The sequence below is a fragment of the Coloeus monedula genome, assembly GCF_965178545.1.
Source record: "Coloeus monedula genome assembly, chromosome: 3".
Classification (NCBI taxonomy): domain Eukaryota; kingdom Metazoa; phylum Chordata; class Aves; order Passeriformes; family Corvidae; genus Coloeus; species Coloeus monedula.
In genome coordinates, this window is record NC_138783.1 from 86,687,596 (window position 1) to 86,710,155 (window position 22,560).

General features: G+C 36.6%; 1 protein-coding gene across 1 annotated transcript in view; it reads left to right on the top strand.

Moving 5' to 3' along the window:
- Window positions 1–22,560, top strand: part of OCA2 (OCA2 melanosomal transmembrane protein) — a gene marked incomplete at both ends in the record, with an annotated part of 166,150 nt that overhangs the window by 111,667 nt on the left and 31,923 nt on the right. Inside the window, 2 exons of the mRNA XM_082277630.1 lie at window positions 1,067–1,160; window positions 14,206–14,299. Of these exons, the coding sequence (XP_082133756.1) occupies window positions 1,067–1,160; window positions 14,206–14,299 (188 nt within the window). The remainder of the gene's footprint in view (window positions 1–1,066; window positions 1,161–14,205; window positions 14,300–22,560) is intronic.

A 22,560-nucleotide genomic window follows, 5' to 3' on the forward strand; every position in this document is an offset into this window, starting at 1 on the left:
TGCCATCCCAGGAGGAGACGCTCGCTGATAGAGCAGTACCAGTGCCCCTCCTCTGGTCTCCTCTCTGCGTATCTAGTGCACTGGTGGGGTGTGGGGCATTGTTTGCTCTGCACTCAGAGCTGTCTGGCAACAGCTTTAGGACTGACCTCAACAACAAGACACTAAATTGTTTGTAAATAAATATAACTTAATTTTGGATTGCATACCATGTTCTAGCTGTGACAGTTTGAGAGAAATAAAGTTTGTGATGAGAAATGGAATCTTTCTTTACTATTTCATGCAAAACCAGACAAGATGTTGGGCATGCTGAGCCTTCTTTAGGCCTTAAAATAGAAAAAGACACCTTCAGGCAATGTAAAATTCAAGAATAATTGTTTAGAAATTAGCTCATCTAGGCTAATCAATAAGAGGATTTAAGAGGGATGAGTAGCACCACTGGTGGGAGGAATGAGGAGAGTTGTAGTTCTTCATAAAGCCTATATATTGCTCCATACCAAAAGAACACACGCAGTCAATAAAGGTGAGCATCACTCAGCCATCAAAGTTAAAGCATTTTTCAGGAAGCAGAAGAGATCATACCCCGTGAGGGTGAACTGTGAAATACATTAAAATGACAAATTGGGGAATTAAATGTTATAACTATTCACTACTGAAACTCCTAGACTCTGAGAAAGCACTAATTTTCAGACATATCACAGTTATTTTCTTAAAGCTCTTCCTGCTTCATGTCTTACTGTTCCACATTTGCTTATTCTTTCTCTTTCCCTTTCGGTCCCATAAACCTCTGTACACATTGAAAACAGGATAATAATATTGTCACCTCTCCCCTTCCCAATAACTTTCTCTCTACAGGTACCGATTACACCATTCTTTCAAACCAAGTAGTTACAAAATTATGTTGAACTCAAACCATTTTTGTGAACTAAGGTGAAGTTGTTTATCTTTGAAGAATGTTACTGGCTGAGAAATGGTGCTAGATCTGGCTAGAAGGCCTGCCTGCTGTATTTTTGGGCTCTATACCAATTGTCTAATGAAGTCTATTATGCCTTTCTCTCTTCAACCACAGATTCCTGTGCTTCTCAATCTGAGTAAAGATCCGGATGTTAACTTGCCTATGAAACCATTAATATTCTCATTGGCCATGGGTGCATGCCTTGGAGGTAAGAGTTTATGTGAGAAAGCTGACATAAGGTAACAGCTATGCAATTATGGGATGTATAAACTGGCACAATAGGTTCAGTCTTTTTACTATGCAAGGCATATGGAGGGCCTGATTCAGCTCCTTTAACTTCAAAGCACTCCTGGATGAGGATCCCAGTCAGTTGCTGCTGCTACAATAGGATTTTTGCAGTCTGTGTTTGAAGTCTGTATCTGCATAATCTACAGACATACAAAGAAAGAGTCCAGATGGTGCTTATAGGGTTCTGATCTTTTGTGAGGGAAAAGACAAAGATACATTTGGCTTTCAGAACAGAAAGCCATCATTGCTCATTGAAAAGATGCAGAAAATGTATAATAGCTGAGATCTGAATGCTTGATTCAAAATCTGCTGAAGTCACTGGAAAGTTTTCTGGCTGATTTACAGAAATAATTTGAGTATCCATTTGCTGACCTATTTATCACTCCTTATTGTAAGGAAAATACTTTTGAAGTCCTTGGGAAATGTACTTTTAATAATGAAGCTAACAGCCATTCTTCTAGTGTCCATCTTGATATTAACTGGGATTTTGTGTATTGTCAGTACATTACCGCAAAACAAGGAGATGTTTTCATGACTGTTTTTATTTTTTTTTTTAACTGAAATATAGCATATATATACTGTAGGCCCTGGATTTTCTCTCTATTTGTTATAAAAATAAGAGAGAATAGCAATCCAGTAGTTTTCAAATTAATACTTAAAAGGATTTTTTTACATTTGGAAATGGCTTGTGAAGATTTTACAGTATGATGTTTCCAAATAGCAAGTCCACTAAGTGCCATTAAAATGTGTGATTTTGTAATGAGAAGTGAAGTTAGTACTATCTTTTTACTACTTAGAATTTTCATGCTAATTACATTGTATTGGCTGTGTTTTGATCCCTAAATATTTAGGTAGTTAAGTTATATAAAGTTAACATTAATAACATGATGTTCCACCATAGATCCACCCCTTCTTCCCCTCCATGCCCCTTCAAACAGTTCATGTGATTCCACAGGGATAACTAAAACCAGTTTTGTGTGCAATACAAGTTCAGGTTTGTCTCTTCAGCTAAGTGATTGCTAGTACAAGTGACCTTAATACCTAACAATGATTATAGTGATGTAATTTACAGATTGAATTTTAAGAGCATGTTGCAAAGCCAGAACAATTTGTATCAGACACCAGTTATTCATTTGAGGAATATCTCTTTGTGCTTATCATTATTCATCATTATATTGTGACTTGAATCTGTTCCTCTTTAAAACCAGTGATTGGAATAATCAGCATATCTTTATATGGATGTTTGCCATAAAAGTATTGTCTTCTTTACATTTTGATAGGACTCAGAGTTCTTAGAGATCTTTTTCAACCTAAATGACACTATGATTCTGTGAATTTGTTGATCACTGAACATACTCTCATTTCATTAAATTTTCAGATTAAAAAAAAAGCATAAGGAATATAAAGTTAGTCAGATTATGCTGATGAATTCTAAGTGGGAGGGGGCTTTACCAGCCTTGGAACCTTTAACAGTCTCAGCTGATTTTCCTAAACTATCAGTTATCATCTTAACCCAAATTCCTTTAATTTGATTTGTTGAAGGGCTGCCTGGATTTCGAGAGACTTCTGTGTGCATGCAGTATGAGACAAAAGTAAAAATGTAAGCAGTAACATGAGAATGATTTTAATTAAAGAGATTAGAGATCCACAGGAGGTGCCTAGGTGTTCAGATATGCTCCACACAAATATTTGGATAAAAGGTTAGATCATTATTAGCAAAAGCTTAAATTCTCCCCACTGTTCTCTACTAGGATAAAGCTGAGCATATGCTGAGTTATACTGGAAAATGTGTTCCAAGGAGTGTTAGCCTGAAATTTAATATGCTTCTGATCTTTCATTGTCCAAAAGCTAATGGACAGGAGCTTATTGTTGTAGAATAAGGAGTGTGTAAAAGCTTTAGCTTTAAAAGATGCAGCCTTGAAAATTGGGGAAAAAGGGGCTTTTCTTTCTCAAAAAAAGGAAGTGTTGATGGTCCTTAAAGATTATTTCCAAAAGAGAATTGTCATCATCTCTGAAGTGTGTGAAGGAATCCTCAAGGTAGGCTAACGCAATTGTGGAAGGAGTAGATGACAATGATACCATTACTGCCTGGTGCTTAGGGCAAAAGATTGGATCTTATCACTGCTTTTGCAACCAAGGGAACTTGGCAAACAAGACATTTTGAAGAAGAGTCTTATGAAATAATATATTACAACTACATATTTTGGGGTTAGCTGTTTACTACAGAAACTTCATTTCTGGTAATTTGATAACATTTCTGGAGTTCAGGGTAAACACTGGTAATGTGTCTGTAAAGGGAGCGCCACTTTTGTGCCTGTCTTGGAAAATACCATTCATTTTCTCCTAAACAATTTCCAGTGGTTGCAGTTACTTTTTTTCTATTGCCACAAAGTGCACAGGCAGCTACATGTTTGGAAGATGATAGGATGAGAAAAGGCAGTAATTTTCCTTCATTGCTTTAGCTGTTGTCCTGGAAATGAAAAAAAGGATGGAGTCAGTCTCAAATAAGATGAAAACACCTTTGACAGTATAACTGCCACATTGTTGTCACTGTCTCCCGAAAGAGAGCTGCTGCTGCTAAATTTCTGTCTTTCATGGCCTTGTACTCAGACAAAAGGAGTACAGGAATATTGCATAGATGCTCCTTGTTCTGTGAAATGTGTCTCTGAAGGTGAGAAGGGATGAAAAACCCTGTCTCTTAACCAAGAAACCCAAGGACAGTGATGCCCATGACCAGTTCCTGGTGAAAGTGTCACAATTTTGAATTCTTTGGATATTCCTCAGAGTTGGCCTGTTCTTTTTGGCAGAAATTTTCTTGTTCAGGTCAGGTCAATCTACACAGTTAAGAAATACACATGATAATTTTCCAGGGGATCTGGTTCTGGAAATTTAGATCTACATTTTTCCCAGCTATCTTGAAGAACTTAAGTTGTAAGTTAGGAGTCTGGCTGCCCCAGCCTCCATGTTTGGTGATGGAGATACTGGAATGTCCAAAGTGTTTATTCATCCACTGACATTGCCAGATGATCTCTGCAGAGCCCCTCATGTGACTGAGAAGGGTTCCCAAAGACAGGTCATATGAATTCAGGCTTTTCGGCCTTTTGAGTAGTCAAAGCTTCTGGATGCTGAACCACTCTATTAATTCACATCTGTCTGGGCATTAGTGGTCAGGCTGACCAAGTATCTGGAAAAATTGTGTTGCTCATGGAGTTTTTTTTATGTGATCTGCCAGTATTTCAATTACATGTTAACAATGAACATGTAGCAATTAACATGAAGGCAAAGAAAATAGGAAATACAAAAGGTACTAAAGGAAGTAAAGAAAGAGGAAACTTCTGAGGCATTCTGATGAATCTGTATCTGTATTATTTTTGCATGAGAGGACACTGACTAAAGCTTCATTCATTAATGTTTTGTATTCTAGTACTTGATGGAATTATAACACTTTGGAGACTGAGTTTTATGTAGACCTTCCGATAGTGTCTGGGGAATGCTGCCCTGAAATTCTGGAGAGCAAATGAAGGTTGCTAGCTACAGCCATTTCAGAACAAGAGGAACTTTAATTGCACTTTTTATATTGTCTCATGACTTTTAAAAGGGCATAAAATAAGGATTCAACTTAAATTGAGTAAGCGTACAGTCAGAAATTCACCTATTAAGATTGTTCAATTGTGTAGAACTGGACTATTTACTGAGCTGAAGATGTTATAGCTAAGATATTATTTGAAGAGTTTTTCCACATTTGACATTTATAGAACTGGCATTTATTTGCAATTTTATCTCTCTCTTTTTTTTTTTTTTTTTTTTTTCATGATTTATAAACAGTATGCTTTTGAAAAAAGAAAGAAAAATATCAAATTAATTTTTGAAAGTTCCTACCTTCTGAGATCTCAGTTGCTAACATAGAAAAGTGCAAAACCTCTGCTGCAGTGACTTTTAATATGGTCCAGAGGGGATATTTTTTACAATGTATAGTTTTGCACTATTTTTCCTCTCTGTATGTTTTCCTGAAGGACAACACCTGAAAGTCATTGCTGTTACAATTCTGCAGAAATAGGCAGTTTCTAGGATGCATTCAGTTGTGCTATTCTGGCCACACAACTCAGTTGTAGGCTCTACGTCAAGACAGGAGGTAGGAAGAGAAGATTGCTGGCACTTTTCTTCTAACCTTACAGGGTCAAAAACCCAGGTGTGAATATAATTCATTATCCACTGGACATTGTGCTAATTACTGCTATTACAGCTATCCCACAGTGTAGCTAAACAGTGGGATTTCTCTCAATAGTCCAGTACTGTAGCTATTCTGCCTCTCAGCAGCCCTCCTTAGGTCTCTGGTGAAGATGGGGCCTTGCACAGTGGAGTAGCACTGATTTATTATTCCTGTTGATTCTGCTGAATAAAATCCTATACTAGTTTTAAAGCTTCAGACACACTGAAGGTATAAAGCTAAAAATACTGTTTATATTCATAAAGTAACCCTCCTTCTCTGCAATATGAAGAAAAGTATATCCTTCAGAAAGCATAAATCGTATTAAATATATGATAGTTAACATTATGAAAATCTCTAGATACTTTATGGTTCTTTTATGGTTACAATAGATCAAATTTGTATAACGCTTTTCAATTTGAAAGATTAAAAAAGTCTACCAAAAATTGAATGCATGGTGTAAAAATACAGCTGTTATTTAAGAAGAGCACTATTCAACTTTGGTTTTGAACTTTATTGTTGTATAAAATGTGTAATTGAAACGGTAGGAAAATTTTTTGGAGACAATATACCTACCTGAGCTTGATTTTAAGCAGGACACGAATACTTGAAGTTCCTATTGGCACAAAGAGCCTTTTAATGACAAGAAATCCTGGGGCTCAGTTCTATGTTTTATGGGCAAGACAGTCCAGACTCAGAAAAATATTTTTTTATTGATATAAAGCTCAATCCAAATCAAAGGGTGGTACTGTAGGGAATGAGAGCAATCTTTCAAAAGGTGAAGGATGTTGCTGCTCTTGACTTTGAAAGGCAGGAAAATCAAACAGGGAAATTTAGGAAATATATCACAGGTTTTCTTTAAAGACCGCAGGGCAGTCTTTAGCAGCATTATACCTTTAAATTTACACATCTAGAAGCATGTTTCTTATATGTCTTCCACTAATATCTAATTTACTTTCTGAGTGTACTTTGCATTGTTTCTATGATATTTGCAGTGATGGAAATGAATTAACATTAGCTGCTGCCGATTAAATGGTACTACTCCTTTCTTGTTATTAAGGAAGAGCTCATTCAGATGTTACCTGAAAGATTTTGGGTTTTGTTGTAGCGTGAAAAACACTGCATATAAACATGAGGACCCTTTTCCCACAGCTGATACTTGAGAGCCCAAACTGTCCTCTTGCTGTTGCCTTTAACATCCAGATCTGTAACCTTCTATAAAAATCCAGTTGCTGTTTTCCTTAGCTCTTTCATGACATTCAGGCTCTGGGTTATCTTCATGCTTTTTCAGTGTGATGTTCTTAAAGCCCAGTAGAGCTGAAAAGTCCTTGGTGTGAGATCCAGGCTTTTTTCCAGACTCCCTGCAACTAAAGTATATTCTCTAATCTTTAAAGATTGCCAAAGAGTATCCTCTGTGGTATGGAAGACATACAGAAGAAAGTTTTGGGCCTAAAATGTAAAACCAGCCAAAACTGAGTGTGTCCATTTGACAGACATTGTCTGGATGAAGACAATGTCAGAGAGCAATTTGGTTTTAGGATACTGAGTTAATAGGGAAAATAACCCCCCTATTGAAGCCAGTATATTTTTTTCAGCAAGGACATTTTTCTAAGCTTGGAAAGTGTTACCTTGGCAGATATGCATAGATAGATGTATGTATATCATTAAGGGTGAAATATGAAGTATATGGGGTAAAGGATGCTGTTTCAGCTGCACTGGTGAGGATTTATAGTTTGGTTGGTAAGTCTTAGATTTTAGAATGGAAATAAGACAGCTATGTGTAATATGTAATATTGATTTAGAAAATAAATTTATACCAAACACCAAAATCACTTGATTATAATGCTAGCGTTACTGATAACTTTGAAATGCTTCTATTAATGGTTTTCAATCTGTGTAAAATAACTGCAAGCTATAAAGTTCTGCAAATTAGATATAGGATAATGATCACACATGGCATTGGGGCTCCTACAAAGTATATGTGGAGATATGTTTAATTTTCTTTACTTGCTTCGTGCATTTCTTTGTCATAAATGACAGAAGGTTCTTTCCAGAAGCCTTAGCCACTTCTGTTTTCATAAATATATGGAATATACAAGACTGATTGTGTTGTATCAGTGAGTTGCTGCAATATGAGAATACAGACTCTGAATAGCTGTCAGCAGAAGAAGTATATTCTGTTCAAATGTAGCACTTGGACTATCAGACAGAACAAGGCAGAGAAGCTACAGCAAGATTCAAAACACTTAAGTGCAGAATATAATACTGGATTATCTACTTTTCTTCCTCTGCAGACACTTTCCAAGCAATACTCCCTCTTCTGCACCTTGAGGAGGAAAAAAATCTTGGTTTGCAATATTAATGTTGATTTATATTGACAAATCAGACACTCTGTATGGCACTAAGGAAAGTTATAATCATACTCTAGATATTATTTATATAGATATTAATATATAAAAATAGATATAAAATATAAATATATATAGATATTAATTTATATAGATAATAATCAATCAATTTAGCACAGCTTCAAAGTATATTAAGATAAAGTTGAATAATGTCCTCTTATGCCAGGTTTCTGCATATGAAAGACTTTTTCAATATTTGGTCCCCCTTAACTTCACATGTGGCAAAGCTGTGAAATTGAGTTGACATAGTTTTAGTCTTTGAATCTAAAAATCAGAGATGAAATATGCGCAGCATTAAAAGCATTAAATGAAACCTACTTGAATATGTGTCTTAGGGCATAGGGGAATTTTGTGTCAGACTGCTGACACTATTCATCATTATAATAGTTTATTTTACACTTGCACTGGGTAGGTTGACTTCGAGGAGGCTTTAGTGGTCACTTCAGGTTTTATGTGTTTTTTACAGATGTCTGGATTTCATAGAAGTTTATGGGTTTCTTCAGGTCATTAAAGTAACAAGTGCAGGATGTTCAGCAACTCACCTTATTTATTTCACACTTCTGGTAGAAAAATGACAAATTTAAATTTTACCTTTTCTTCTCATAGCAAAAAGGAAACGAGCATTGACAATGCTTATACAACTATCCTGCTGGTGGTGTTGTAGTGGTGAGAAAAAGTGGTAAATTTCACCTGATTAAAAGCATTGGTTTGAATGCAGTTCAATGAACATTTTTGATAAGGGAACTCAAAACTTTCATTTATGTTCTTTCATTTTTTCCCCTATAATGTTCATATTTATGCATTTATGTAGAAACATACCATTCAAAATGTTTCCAAATCAGTAAAATAAATAATTTTGGTATCATAAGAGTACATTTTATCACAAATATCAGAATTAAATGAGTTCGTGCATGCCTGTGACTTGATGTTCCTTTTAGGGACTGCTAATGGTTCAATTGGCCTTGATTCTCTTCTTCATTGACTGCAAAGTTTGATTATCTGGATTATTAATTTTTACACACAAAAAAATATTAAGATATTCAAGTCTTGCCCATTACTAAAAGATATCCAAGACTTGTGGACATTTAACAGATGAATATAAATGTGTTTATTTTTTTAATGAGGCAGATCTGTATCACTTCTTTGTGAAACTGAAAATTTATGAAAGCTATGAGGGCTGTTATCTATAAGGCTAATCAAAACCAGAACTGGTCAGTGTTCACTTTGGCAGACAGATTTGTTGCATTTGCTCAGCTTGAGCTTTAAGTAGAAAAATGGAATATGCTATGGAAAGGAAGCCAGACACATCAGTCTACCTTTATTTAACAGGGTAAATTATATGGGAGACTGCAAAGGATTTTCTTTTAAAAATGGATTGGAAGCAAGAAGCTGGCTTCCTTCAGTAAGTTTTGCTTTTATACTGTAATGGAATGGTTAATTACAGCAAAAAGCAGGGCTGACAATCCTCACCCTAAAATTATCCATGACTCTGCAGAAAAGCCCTTGTTTCAGAAAGAGAATCCTTGTCTGGACAAAGCAGAACAGCTGTCCTGTGTAAAACCAGGCCTGTCGCAGATGCTTGTTAAAGGCTAGGGGAAAGCTGTTCTCAGGGCTTGTGTTGGCATGAAAATAGGGTAGTCATTTTACTTCTGCATTAGCTGACCAGAGATACAGGAGAGAGAAAATGCAGAAGGCCTCTTGGTTAAGCACAGGTATAGCTTGTTCTCCACTGTCAGAGCATGTGGAAGGGAAATGGTCTGTAATTCTCACAGCAAAACAAACTTTTCTGTTAGCCATCCACTTGGTTGTTAGCAAGGTATTATCTCCTTTATATTCAAAGAAGTTACTGTTCATGAAGTCTGCTCATGCTAGGCCAAACAGCTTTATTAGTGATAATCCCTTTGCTTTGATTTCTCAATGCTTTGAGTAATAAACACTAATCCTGCCAGGCACTTTGAGGTGATTCTCCAAGCAAACATATTAACACAGCAAACACAAGGATTAGGCTTGCTCTTGAGGGGGCAATACCAAAGGGACTCCTGGGAACTAACAGCATTTAGTTATAATAGATATAATAGATAGAACAATGTGCTGCTGACAAGTAAAAATCAACAGCTGAGAATGAGTCTTGAAATGATGCATGTTACTGATTCAACTCTCTCTCTTGCTATGATTCTGATCTGATTTCCCAGCCCCTTCTTTCAGTAAGTCTAATCGGTTCTCCCAGCATTGATTTTCAGTGCATTTCAGGTTATAGTGCCTTGGGCAAACTGTGTTTACTGAGGAAGAGGCTGTCTGGGCCCACAAGAGGTGCATTGTGTGTGGTGTGTAGGGTCTGGGCTCAGATTTGGCAGTCTCTGAAGGGGTGATGCAGCAAAGGGCAATAGCTGAACACTGAGTTACGAAGAAGTAGCTACAAACGGAAGCAGAAGGCTGGAAGAAGCAGGGCTGGTGGGTAGTGCAGGTATCAAATCAGGCTTACCAAACCTCGTCAACATCTTCCTGCTTGTAGCTCTAAGTTAGCTGGGGATGAAAAGGCACATTTTAATGTGTGGGGCTTGAATATTTCGTTATATATCTATCCTTAACTAAAACACTTAAATACACTTGGAGCTGATTTCACTTTCCCTAAAGATATTCAAAGTTATTTGCCTTGAGAAATATCAGAAAGAAACTTTTATATCACCTTTTCTAGACAGAAACAGTAGAAGACCTTCTACTCTGTTTCTGAAATGATTGTGCAAAGCTAGGGCAGCTCCATGGAAAAGTGATTATGATCTGTGAGGATTCCTCTGTTGTTTTCTTCTATGTAGCACAGGCAACTAATTAGAATTATTTCTTTCATTGAGGAAAAGGTCTCTCTTGAGTTCATGCTTATGAACTACTAAGCATAGCTAATATTGACAACAGTGCATGTAGTCTGTCAAGAATAAGAGGAAAAACAGATATTCAGAATAAAATGTCATAGATATCACACACTATTGACATTAGAAATATAACATTTACTTCATTGTAGTGAATCCAGTTTCTCAGTAACCATCTATCTTGTGATACAGGGTGAGTAGGAGTCAACAACAAAGTTACAAGAGGAGTCATCAAAACAGATTGGTTTTTGCAATGTTGTTGTTTGATACAGTTGGCCCATCTATTATTTTGTTCTGAGCATACAAACAAGTGAGCAGGAGTCTTTCTAATCTGGATTGTTCTTAAGATTGCAGATGATGTGAAGATGAAGTCAAGATTGGGTGAAGCCCTAAAAAATGCTTATTCTTAATTTGCATCCATCAGAATGAATTAAATGTATAGGTTTTTGTGTACATTAACCTAGTCTCAAGTTTTCCAAGATTCGGAGGATCAGTATTGCTGTCTCATTAGTGAGTTAAACCTGTGCTGTGTAGACAGATGCTGCTGGGAGGTGAAACAAAATTTGCCTCTGTTAATTTGAGTGCAGTTCTTTGAAGCCTGCTGAGCCAGTGCCTAATTAAACTGCACACACGCTCCAAACAAATGAAAGAGAAATTCTGCTCCTCGCAGATAACATTTAAGGTGATGATTTCTTCTCAAGTGAAATCTACTTGGGGAAATCAATTCACTGCTGAAGCAGAAACTGCATAATACTTCATTATGTGAAGGCATTACTATAGCCCATACAGTATAGGAGAACTCATGCTGTTTGGAGATCTCGACTGTATCTAGTCAGAGCCATGGGACAAGTGCAGTTTCAGTCTCATTTCTTTAATTTGATACCAGAGCTACATATTCCTTGTCTGCAGTAACATTATTCTGAGAGTGATGACTGGTTGTGCTACACACAGAGCAGAAATCTCTTATGAAATGTTTGGATGTTGTAGACTAGTGATTAGTTTGGAACTGAAAACTCCTGAAGTGTTCCTGCTTGACTCTTCTAATAACATCAGCTGTATTCATTTGTTCTGTTTTCATCTTAAGCCACATGCCTTGTGTCTTGGCTTTCTCATGGCAGTACCTACCAAGAAAGTTGTTGTTCCAAGTTCAGTTTTGTATTTTTAAAAATGTGTTAAAGTAATAAGGGTATACTTTGAGGCAAAGAGAGGGCAAGGGAAATGAGCTATGATGTTCCTAATGACCAGTATTAGACACTATTTTTTAAAGGTTTCTGTTCCTCTAATGACGTTAATCATCCTTTCTCCACACTTAAAGCATGTGTGGGGGTGATTTTCTGTGTATGATAAGCTGAGGTAACAAATAGTCCTTGGTGTCTCACAAAGATGATCACAATAGTTTTATGATCAATAAGGATACACCCTTGTATTGATGTGCAGTTTCACCAACATCAGCAGAACTCCTCAGAGACAGGCAGGACCTCTGCACAGAGCTCCAGCTCCTTTGCAATGTCAAATCCTTAAAAACAGAGCAAGTAGGAAGCAGGTCACCTAGCACAGCTCCCAGGAAAACAGAAAAAGAAGGGAATAAAAAAAACCATGGAGGGAGAATTAAATATATGAAATAAAATCTGGGACTAGAGGCAGTGGGAGCGGAATGCTTTTCTCATTTCAAGAAATCTCTAAGATTTCCGTGTTTTCCTTATTCCACAGTGGCATCTGCTCAAGAGTTGTTTGAGGCTGCTGATGAGAAAATAAAACCAGTCTATTGTTCTTAATAGGTGTTTCTTAGGCCACTCACCCGAGACAATAGATACTGTTGTTCAGATCTCTACTCCAGGATGAACATCTCAGTTTGCTGCCTAATGTTCTGGAATGAATAAGAATCATGCATTTTCTTTGCACTCAACAGGAAAAATCTTAGCCATACCAGGACTTTTTATTGGAAAGATTTGGCTTTCATGAAATCAACTAAACAAATAATAAAAAAAATCCTGAGTGACTTTTGGGGTTCAGTTTTTTCCCCAAAGTTGTTGCTCTGTCACTAGAATGACCACTCAAAACCATCTGAATTATAGCACTTCATTTTATTTGAACTTAAGAGTGTTCTATTATTTTTTAAGTATATTTTTAGACATCTGCTAATTTTGTGTGCACTTTCAGGTGCAGATGGCCATAACAGTACCATGTGTGAGTACTTGGGGGAATAATTCTTCTGCCTTTATTCTGAGATACTTTTTGGTAGGGTGATCTCTGGGTGACCTGAAACATTTAGTAAATCAAAACAATTAACTGGAGCATTAATTACATTATAATCTGTTTCTCTCAAAGTGGGACCAGAAGAATTTCCCTGGAGCTAAAATTTTTAACAGAACCAAAGTAAGAAGAGTAACTACATGCCAATGGGAGGAAAGGAGGGCTTATGCTTAGAATAATGGATTGTTAATGTAGTTATGTATGGAAAAAGAGATGACTTGCCAAAGTATAAAAAAAAATTCTCTTAGATTGTTACCTCCTTTGTTCAAGACTTCAGTTAAAGAACAGCATGTAGGAGTCACTGGCACTTCCTGAGTCGTGCCTTAGATCAGAAACGTTTGCAGAAGCCATCTGCTTTATGGAAGTCAAGTATGCAGCATGTATAAATCTGAGGTATGACTCATGGGAACGACATGGAAAATGGGTTGGTCTTTCTGAGCTCTGAATACCTGAGCTCAGATACATTGCCACATTGTTAAAAATGTAAAGAAAATGAAGAAATAAATTAATATCTGGAAGCGGCTTGGGAGAAGAGAAGTAAGGATAGATGCACAATATAAATGTGGCAAATTATTTTTCTTTGGTGGGTTCTCCTGTGCAGGCTTGTACAAGGTAATTTGGTGAAATTATGCTTCCTTATTTATTGAAGAACCATGGTGATTAGGTAAACAAAGTCTGTGATCCTTAGGAGAGAGATGTGAAACAGATTCATTCTCCTCCATTGTCACACTTAACTGTGTTTTAAATTTCTATTAAAATCCCCCAAACAAATCTTGCAAATTAATTAATTTATCTATAAATAAAACACTACATTTTCAAAGTCAGGTTGGCATAAGGAAAAAAGGCATCCATTATTCTTAGCATCCTCAAACTATCTCATCTTTCTTTTCACCTCACCTGATGGCACCTTCTATTTATGTAAAACAAAAAATCAACAAGTTTATCTGAATGCAGGTCTCTGGTGTTATTTTGGCAGGGTTATTGGTGCTATGTTCCTTCCCTATTTTTCTGGCTTAAGTAGAATCAGAGAATAATACCAGACTTACATTTCAAAGCGTGAAGCTATTTATAGGATGTGGAGATATTGACTGTATGTTTCTTTCCAAACCTATACAACAGAAACTGATTTTTCATTTGTAATGAGTACATCTTAGTACTTTAATACAGAATAAACAGAGGAAGAGTAAGAAAGAAAGCGCAACTATAAACTGGTCTTTGTTTTCTGAACTGCAGGTAATGGAACATTGATTGGAGCATCTGCAAATGTTGTTTGTGCTGGAATTGCTGAACAGCATGGTTATGGCTTCTCTTTCATGGAGTTCTTCAGGTACAATTTTAAACTCACATTAAATCTGATTTTTTTTTCTCTAGGCAAACAATGAATCTTCTAAGGAGAAAAATCTAGAGAAAGGGTCTATAAAATAGACTTGAGTTCCTAATTTGGTTTTGGCAACTGAAATGCAGATGGAAGACAGATCACTTTATTTTTGTATAATGTTGATAGAATGCATGAAGCTGGTGGGAGCACAGTGGAACTCCAGGAGAAACAAAGCCTCAGAAATTCCTTCTTTGATCACCCTCAATCTTTAGCTCTGTAGAAATTGTAAATTGTTGCCTTATTGTTAAATGCAGTTTAAACCTAGTTTCTCATATTCACATTTTAATGGATATTCTATCATCAGGAAAAACTGGAATGTCCTAATTTAGACTGAGTTGATTTTTACTCCCTGATCCCATGAGTAAACTATTTACCTAAAAGCAATTATTTGTTTTGACCACCTGCTTAGGTACTATGAATGAAAGTGTGACGAGCAGCCAGTAATAACTCAAGTTGTTGCTTAATAATTCTTTAATTAATAATTAATAGAGCTTTTTAATAGTGGAATTTTCTTTGCAGGTCATTCATCAGCAGGTTTTTAATGCACAAGGTGTACTTAATGCATACAACAGTTTAATATTTTTCCACATACTTCCAGTTTTTGAGACTGTTGTTGCAAGATGTAAGTGGAAACTGGAAAAATGAGGACTAAACACAAAGTGCAAGTTTAAAGTGTAGTTGATTGAGCTAAAACATAATTCCTTGATTCTTTTTTCTGCATATTTAGGGCAAAGGATACTGTTAAGCTCACACCAATTTATTTTTTCTCTTTATTTTTCTTTACATTGTTTATTATATTTTCTCAACTCTATCAGCTTTCTTCTAAGCTGTTTACCTCAAAGCCCTCAAACCTATGTTATTAATATGGTTAATCATACATGATTTTCTGAAACCAAGATAATGATAACCCTGAAAAGAAAGGTGGTCTGAAGTGCTGCTGCTAAAACTCAAGCTATGAGGATGTGCTACTCATAGCACAGCTTAGCTCGTCCCCCATAGTTTTCTGATGAGATATTTTAGAAAGATGGATGTCTATCAAATCAAACTCTTGGTTGTCAGGACCTTTGAGACTGCAGAACAGTCTTATGTAGTGCATAGTGATAGCTAACCGACTTCCTGGAAGTGAACCCCTTGCACAAAAATGGTGATACAGCAATAATGGGCTTGTGGATTGCTCTGTTCATATTTCACAGATTTTCACCTTTTCATTTGGAGATTTAACTTGTATGTAGCATTAACACTGTGTCTTCTACATGGATTTTGTAACAAAATGTTCTTCACAAAACTTTTATGAGACTGACTGAAGATGTAAAGCCTGGCTAGTCTGTTAAGCAGTGTTTACTGGAACGTATTCTTTGGCAAAGCTGATGACAGTACACAGATGCTCTGAAATTGCCTTCTATACATATGCTTTTGGTGGAAGAGATTACTGGGAAAGACTGTAGCCACTGTAAACAAAGATGTGAGAACTGAATCCACAGTGGTCTCAGGAAGACAGCAATGGATATTAATTAGCAGAAAGAACATAATAGCCCACTTTTGCTGGCTGCCTTTTAATCACAGCAGGCAGATCATGAGCTTCTTCACAATTTATGTTAGGAAAATACTTGTTTCAGTCAAATGTTCACAAATTCAATATATTTTGAGGCTTCTCTGGGCAGCAAGAGGTGTTACGTAATATCCCTTGAGGATTTTGATTTGCTTACTTTTATTTATGAAGGCTGCCTCAAAGTATAAAGTGAATTTTCTGCATTTCTTCCCTGTTTGCCCAGAATGACTCAATATGTTTCACATCCCTATTGAGGGTCCTCTGCAGTGCTTCTCCCAGTACAGATCCAGATTGTTACTCTCTCATCTCTCAAACCCTTGTGAGTCAACAGAGAAAAATCATGGGTACCAAGTGTGGGGGGATGATGACCCTCTGCTGACTGACTTTTGTTAAGATGTCTTTATTGCAGCCTGAGCTGGTGGTCTGTCTTTCCCAAATTTCTTTGTACACTTGCCACGTCTGTCTCAAGTGGTGCCTAGGGTCATAGAGCAGAGTTCGCTACTTCCAATACACTTCCTTCCTAGCTGCATGCTAAGCCAAATGATGAAAATGTGTTTAAGGGGGGCCTTTGCTAGAAGCAGCGCTTTTGGAAACCATGTTTTGACACAGTTTCCTGTAAGAGGAATCCCAGACAGGGTTGATAAGCATGTCTGATGAGTGCACCTCGATACAACAGAGTGGGAGATTCTATGGAAGCTGTGGGTTCCTCATGGCAAGAGGCACCATGATGACCCTCTGTGCAGGGAAAGAAAAAGGCATAAAGTAGGCTTCTTGCTCTTTAAGAGGGCTTATGGGCTCATGACCTTTCCTCTGTGTGTCTTTGTGCAGTGGCACTTGGTGCAGTTTGAGGTTCCTCTTCTCTTTTTAAAAAGGTAGCAGAGGCAACCCAGCAGATGTGTTATGCAATGCTATATTCTGCTGCCCAGCCAGAGCCAGAGGTGGCTAGGTGTGATAACTTGCCTACAATGATGTGGTCTTACCAGCTTGATGTGCTTCTCTCTGGAGTGCCTTCATCAGAAGAAATCCTGTGCTGGGGAGGCACGTGACTGTATGACCATGAATGCTATAGTCTTTCAGAAATCTCTCTAGCCTCCTGGGGAAGCCTCCCCCTCAGAACAACAACTAATTGTTTCTTCCCCTGGATCAAGAGTCCTACTGCCTCAAGGACATGGTAATCCACAAATGGATGTAAGGGGAAGACAGGTCTGGTGTCCCATTCTCACCATTCAAACAACTCAGGCTCGTGTGCTGGAAGTGCTGTGCCTGTAAGGTGGTTCCAGTAGGACGGCATTTAGGTGGGAAAGATTACACTGAGAAAGAAGAGAGAAGGGAACAGGCCTCCCTCTCTGCGTTGAAGCACCTTAAAGTAGCCTGGCATTCAGAGTACACTGCTGGCTGAGGACATACCAGGTCATATCCATGTGTGCCTGGCTGAGAGTGTGCTGGCAAGTGTCACCAAATATCTTACCCAGAATGCATTTGGACCTTGTCCCCTTCTCTGACATTACCCATCAACACACGTAGAAACCATTTCTGTCTGGACAGTGCTCACAAGGGAAAGAGGGAGATTGCCTATGAGGAAAGATCTTTTGGTTGCTATGAATTCTACTTGCTGTTTCCGGACCTTGTGATCTTTTTTGATTATTCATTATGTTCCACTGAAATAAAAAGATTCACGTGTAGCTTACAATATGCAATATTGTAATAAGTTTAATTTATCGCCATGAAAATATTTTTATCTTTGAATCTGTTAAACATGGTGTTAGAACAACAAAAAAGATATTCTACTGGTATATCAGCAGCAAAAGGAAGAATAGGGGACATATGAGCCTCGTTGAATGGGGAAAGGACCTGCTGACAAAGGATGTGGAAAAGGCAGAAGTTCTCAATGTGATCAGCTGCACAAAGTCCTGCTGGAGACCAGTCACTAATGCTGCTCCCCAGGCTTCCTGTGAGCCCCAGTGGTGCCTTCCAAGACCAGCCACTTAGGGATTCAGCTTTTAACCAGCCCCAGAAATCTGAAGGCAAATAATGAATGACTGTCCTGGATGATTCACTTAGAATTACTCAAATTCAAAAGGAAAGAAAGCAATGTTATGACAAAACCAAAATTGAAAGTCCTAGGAAGAGCAAGCTCAGGATAACAATTTCTTTCTCTTGCTTTTTTAGAATCAGTAGCACCAAATGATGCTCTTTGTCCATCTTGAAAACTTCCTCATCAAACTGTATCTATGTGTTCTAACCCTTCCTCCTTAAAAAGAAAATTTTAGATGTACCCTAGTATTTCCTTATCCTCCTAGTAATTTAGAAGGCCAGAGCTGAACATGATATTCCAGGCACAGTCCTCTTATTTTTTTCACATTTAAAAAATATAAGATTTTATACAGAATGTGGAGCTATTTGCCTTTTCTTTGTTAGTCTAGGTAATATCAAACTCCTGTTCAATTTGCTGCTCAGTGTAAATCCAAGTCTTTTTCAGTTTTCATGTTACTTACATGAGTGTGATTATATCTGTTCTCCCCTCAATTTCTTATACTTTTCCTGCATTGTGGATACAAAGACAAGTATTTAAGTAGTAGAAATAGAAAGAAATGTGAGTCTGTGGGGCTTGGAAAAGGAGATAAAGAGCAGGGGATATTTGCTGTATGCGGTCAAGAGTAAACATTAGAACAAGCAAACATCAGAGCAAACCAATGATCGTTATGCCTCTAGACAGAAGTGCAACTATTTTCCTTGCTTGACCCTGTAGAAAACATCAGATATGTTAATAACATGAAGGTAATTGCTCAGAGACAGCATTTGTGAGTAAGCAGAAGGCAGGGAAAGATAATATTCCTATTATGATTTTAGTCTAATTATCAAAGAAAGATTACACAAAAATAAGAGCTTAACATAAAGGAAAACCCCAAATGTAGGACAGTACTTTTTTGCTTGGCAAATGGTCAGATAAAGACATCGTATTCTTGTTGCCTGGATGAATTCTAGAGGTTTACATAATGATTTTGTATCAATTCAGACCGTAAAATAATCAACAGAGTTTTATTTTTCTCAAGGAATAAGATAAAAGAAATAAAATTGCAGATGTCTCTTTTAGTCTAGATGCTTCATTTCATAATAGTTTTTAAAATTTTTAGTAACATATGTCTGAGTTTGTTTGTTGCAATATAGCATTCTACTAGGTCAGACCAACTTGAGGAACATGAAAATGATACACAGAAATCTTTTTGTTACCAATGAAAAATTTGATACCAGCTCCATAACATAACAAGTTCTCATTGCTGTAGGAGTTTTAATTATCTTTTTTTTACTTGCTAATACAATTTACAACTTGACTTTAATTTTCTCTGTAAGAAAGGCATTTATATAACCTTTTAACAATACATAGTATTTCAAACAGAAAGTAACTTATGTTCCTTAATCCTATTATAATTCAACACCAATCACCCCTCTGTGTCCCTGATGTGCGATGTGAATAAAAAAAAAGAATCACAGATAAATGATGAACATATTTGACAAAAATAGAAAGTGGTTATTGTGGGAAATACTCCAATTTTATTTCAAGCAAATTTTGGCTGACTGTGCCTATATCACAGTGCTGGTTATGGGAAGAATTGATTGGATAACTCTATGTAATGGGATAAGAATGTGGGAAAAATGATTTAATACATGGGGAAGTCAGTCTGCCCAGAGGAACAGGCTATGAGCCTAAGAGCCTAATGTGGAGTTACAGTGATAAGGTTAGCTGGATATGATCCTGCAGGCACTGTGCATATTTTCAGGTTTTGCATTTTTCTGTCATTGCCCTCCCTTCATACACAGAGCTGAATTAATATTCTCTGTCTTCTCTAGGAGTAAGAATAATTTGGAAGTGTCAAAAATATTGGTTTCTGATAATAGCTTAAGAAAAAAAAATGGTTTTATCATAGGATTTGTTTTGTGAGGTATTCACTGCAAAACTATTTTCAGTAGGATATCCTATTTATCTGTGTTTGAGAGCCCTCAGATGCAAAGTCTGTGAAACAGTACTTCCCGTGAGAACTGTCATTCATGTACGTGGGAGGAAAAATGTGGTGTTCTTTGCTACCTCCTGTGTATCCTATTTAAACAACTTATTGAAAATAACGCTTTAAAAAGAACACATAAATGTCTCTACTGGATTATGTGTTAGACAGCTACAGTCCTTTTTATTCCTGATAATTTAGTGTATTTTTCTCCTATTTTCTTGCTATTAACACCACCCTATGCCACAATTATGCTGCTGCTCTTTTAAAGCTGATTCTGATCAGAATAAAACTAACCCTACATTTTGGGTATGAATTTTGGTGATGGAGACCTTGGTCGAGGAATGTGGTATCAAAATAGCCATACTCAATTAACCTGTGGACTTTCTGATCACCTGTGCAGCTCCAGAAGATCGAATCTGGGGACATTCAAAATACCTAAAGAAGATTCAATGAACTGTTGAGTAAAGGTTTAATAATTATAATGCAAGAATTATCTCAATCTCATTTACCAGTACTCTTCTGATCAATAAGGAGGAGTAAATGGTCATGGGTTAAATGTTGATACTTGACATGATAACAGAGTTCTGTTCAAATAAGTGCATTAGAAGGTTTTTTTAGTAGCTGATTCTAATAATAAATTTCAAATGCAATTGCATATGAAAATCTCTAATTATCAGATTTAGGGAACTGAGTTTAACAAATGTAATCTAGATTTCAACATCCTATTCACTGTTATGATAGAAAGGGCAAAACTATAAACAGTTTTCACCTGATCACTCAACTCAGTAGAAAGGTAGTTCAGCATGTATTCATCTTAAATTATTAGGTTCCAAACTGGCTTTGTTAAGAAAAATGCCAGTTTTCATTGAGCTATCCAACAACAATCATTGCAATATTTTAAATTGTCAGTGTTGATCTAATGACTGCTCTCAAATGTTATATTGACATCTGTGGCAGCTGAACAAAGTAAATGGAGCTTATTTTAAGTACTTTCATAGCTTGCATCGAAGCCCATGAAAGAAGTATTCCTACAACAGTGGTGCATACCATTTTAAGAATATTTCCTGAGTTGTGGGTGGTTTGGTTTTTTTAGTATTTCTTCTGATTTTATTTAAGGTCTGCAGACAGTGTAAGTGGAAATGTGGATGAATATGGATTCACCTTTTTTATTTTTAGAAAAAAGGGAGAAAAGTAGTACTTTGAGCCTTTAAGTAAGAGGCTATTTCCTTTTGCAATTTGAAGCATGATTTATCTGTACCGTGAAGTTTTCATGAAGCTTAAAATGTCTTCTATGTCTTCTGAGTAGAATTAATAGCTTTGAATTGTTTGGCCTGTGGACATACAAGTGTTACTTTTTCTCTTCTCTTATTGCCAAGAAGTCTTTTGGATTAGCAAATTAGTTTCCAGTAAAGAAAGATGGGATTTAAATACTTGTCATTTCACTCATTAAAATATGGCTATGTGATTCAGGTATTAAAATTTTAGTATGGTTTTAGCCTTTAAATTCTGTGAAATGTGTGTGTTTCATCCTCTAAAATTTTGGAAAAGGGCACTTAAAATGCAATTGCAATGATCCGGTGTTTCGTTGGGTTCCATAGGAAGCAGTTATCCTTCAGACGTGTCACTTTAATATTGTGGGGTAAGGTCATAGAAATAGTATTTAATCATAGGGTCATAGAAAAAAACATAGAAAGATACAGAATGGAAGGGACCTTCCCCTTTCCATAGAGTCACAGAGGCTGTTGGCTGCCTTTGGTTCTGGACTTCCCACAGGTTCACATGAAGATCACCCCTCCAGAGCTTTCCTTGCTGAGCTGCTCCCTGGTTGCTCTGTCCCCAGATGTTTTTGTTGCAAGGGCTTTTCTTCCCCCTAGGCAGGATTTGGCATCTGTCCTTGTTGAAGTTTAAAAAGTTCTGTTTTTTCCAATGCTTACGTTTGACCAAATCCTGCAGGATAGTGGAATTACCTTCTACCTTTTCAACCAATGTGAGATTATAGTCTAGTAATTCCAGTGAAGCTTTGCACAACTGTTATGGTATGGTAATATTCCATATTAGTATTCAAAATGGTGCCAATATAAGGAAAACACTGTTTGCAAGTATCTGTGTTGAAATGGCAATTTTGGTTCAGTCTCATGTGTAACTCTTCTCACTTGGTTCTCTGTGTTGATCTCATTTAAATTTAAACAAACCCAAACCCTAAATATACCTCAAATACTTTTTAAGAAATAGATATGACTACAAAACATTGACATCAGTTAATTATGTGAGCTTTTGAGCAAGGAAACAAATAATGGTAAAATGTGATATATGCAACAAATTCACATAGCTTAAGGTATATATATATTAAAAAAAAGTAAAATGTTCAATTCATGTAATACTTCTCATTCAAAACATTATTAATTTAACATTGTCTCATAAAATCCTCAGTGTTGAGTCTTTCAAATTGAAGATTTCGAGACTGGTTTAAAAGTGACTCTAAATTGTACAGTTTGTGCATGTATGTATCCATGAAACACACAAAGAAATTGAACTAAAATTTTATTGACATACATTTTGATTTCAGGTCAGTAACAGTAAAGAAAGAATGCTAGTAGCGCAGTTAAATAACTGTAACCGCATATCATCAAGATACTTGACGGTGTCATTGCTATCAG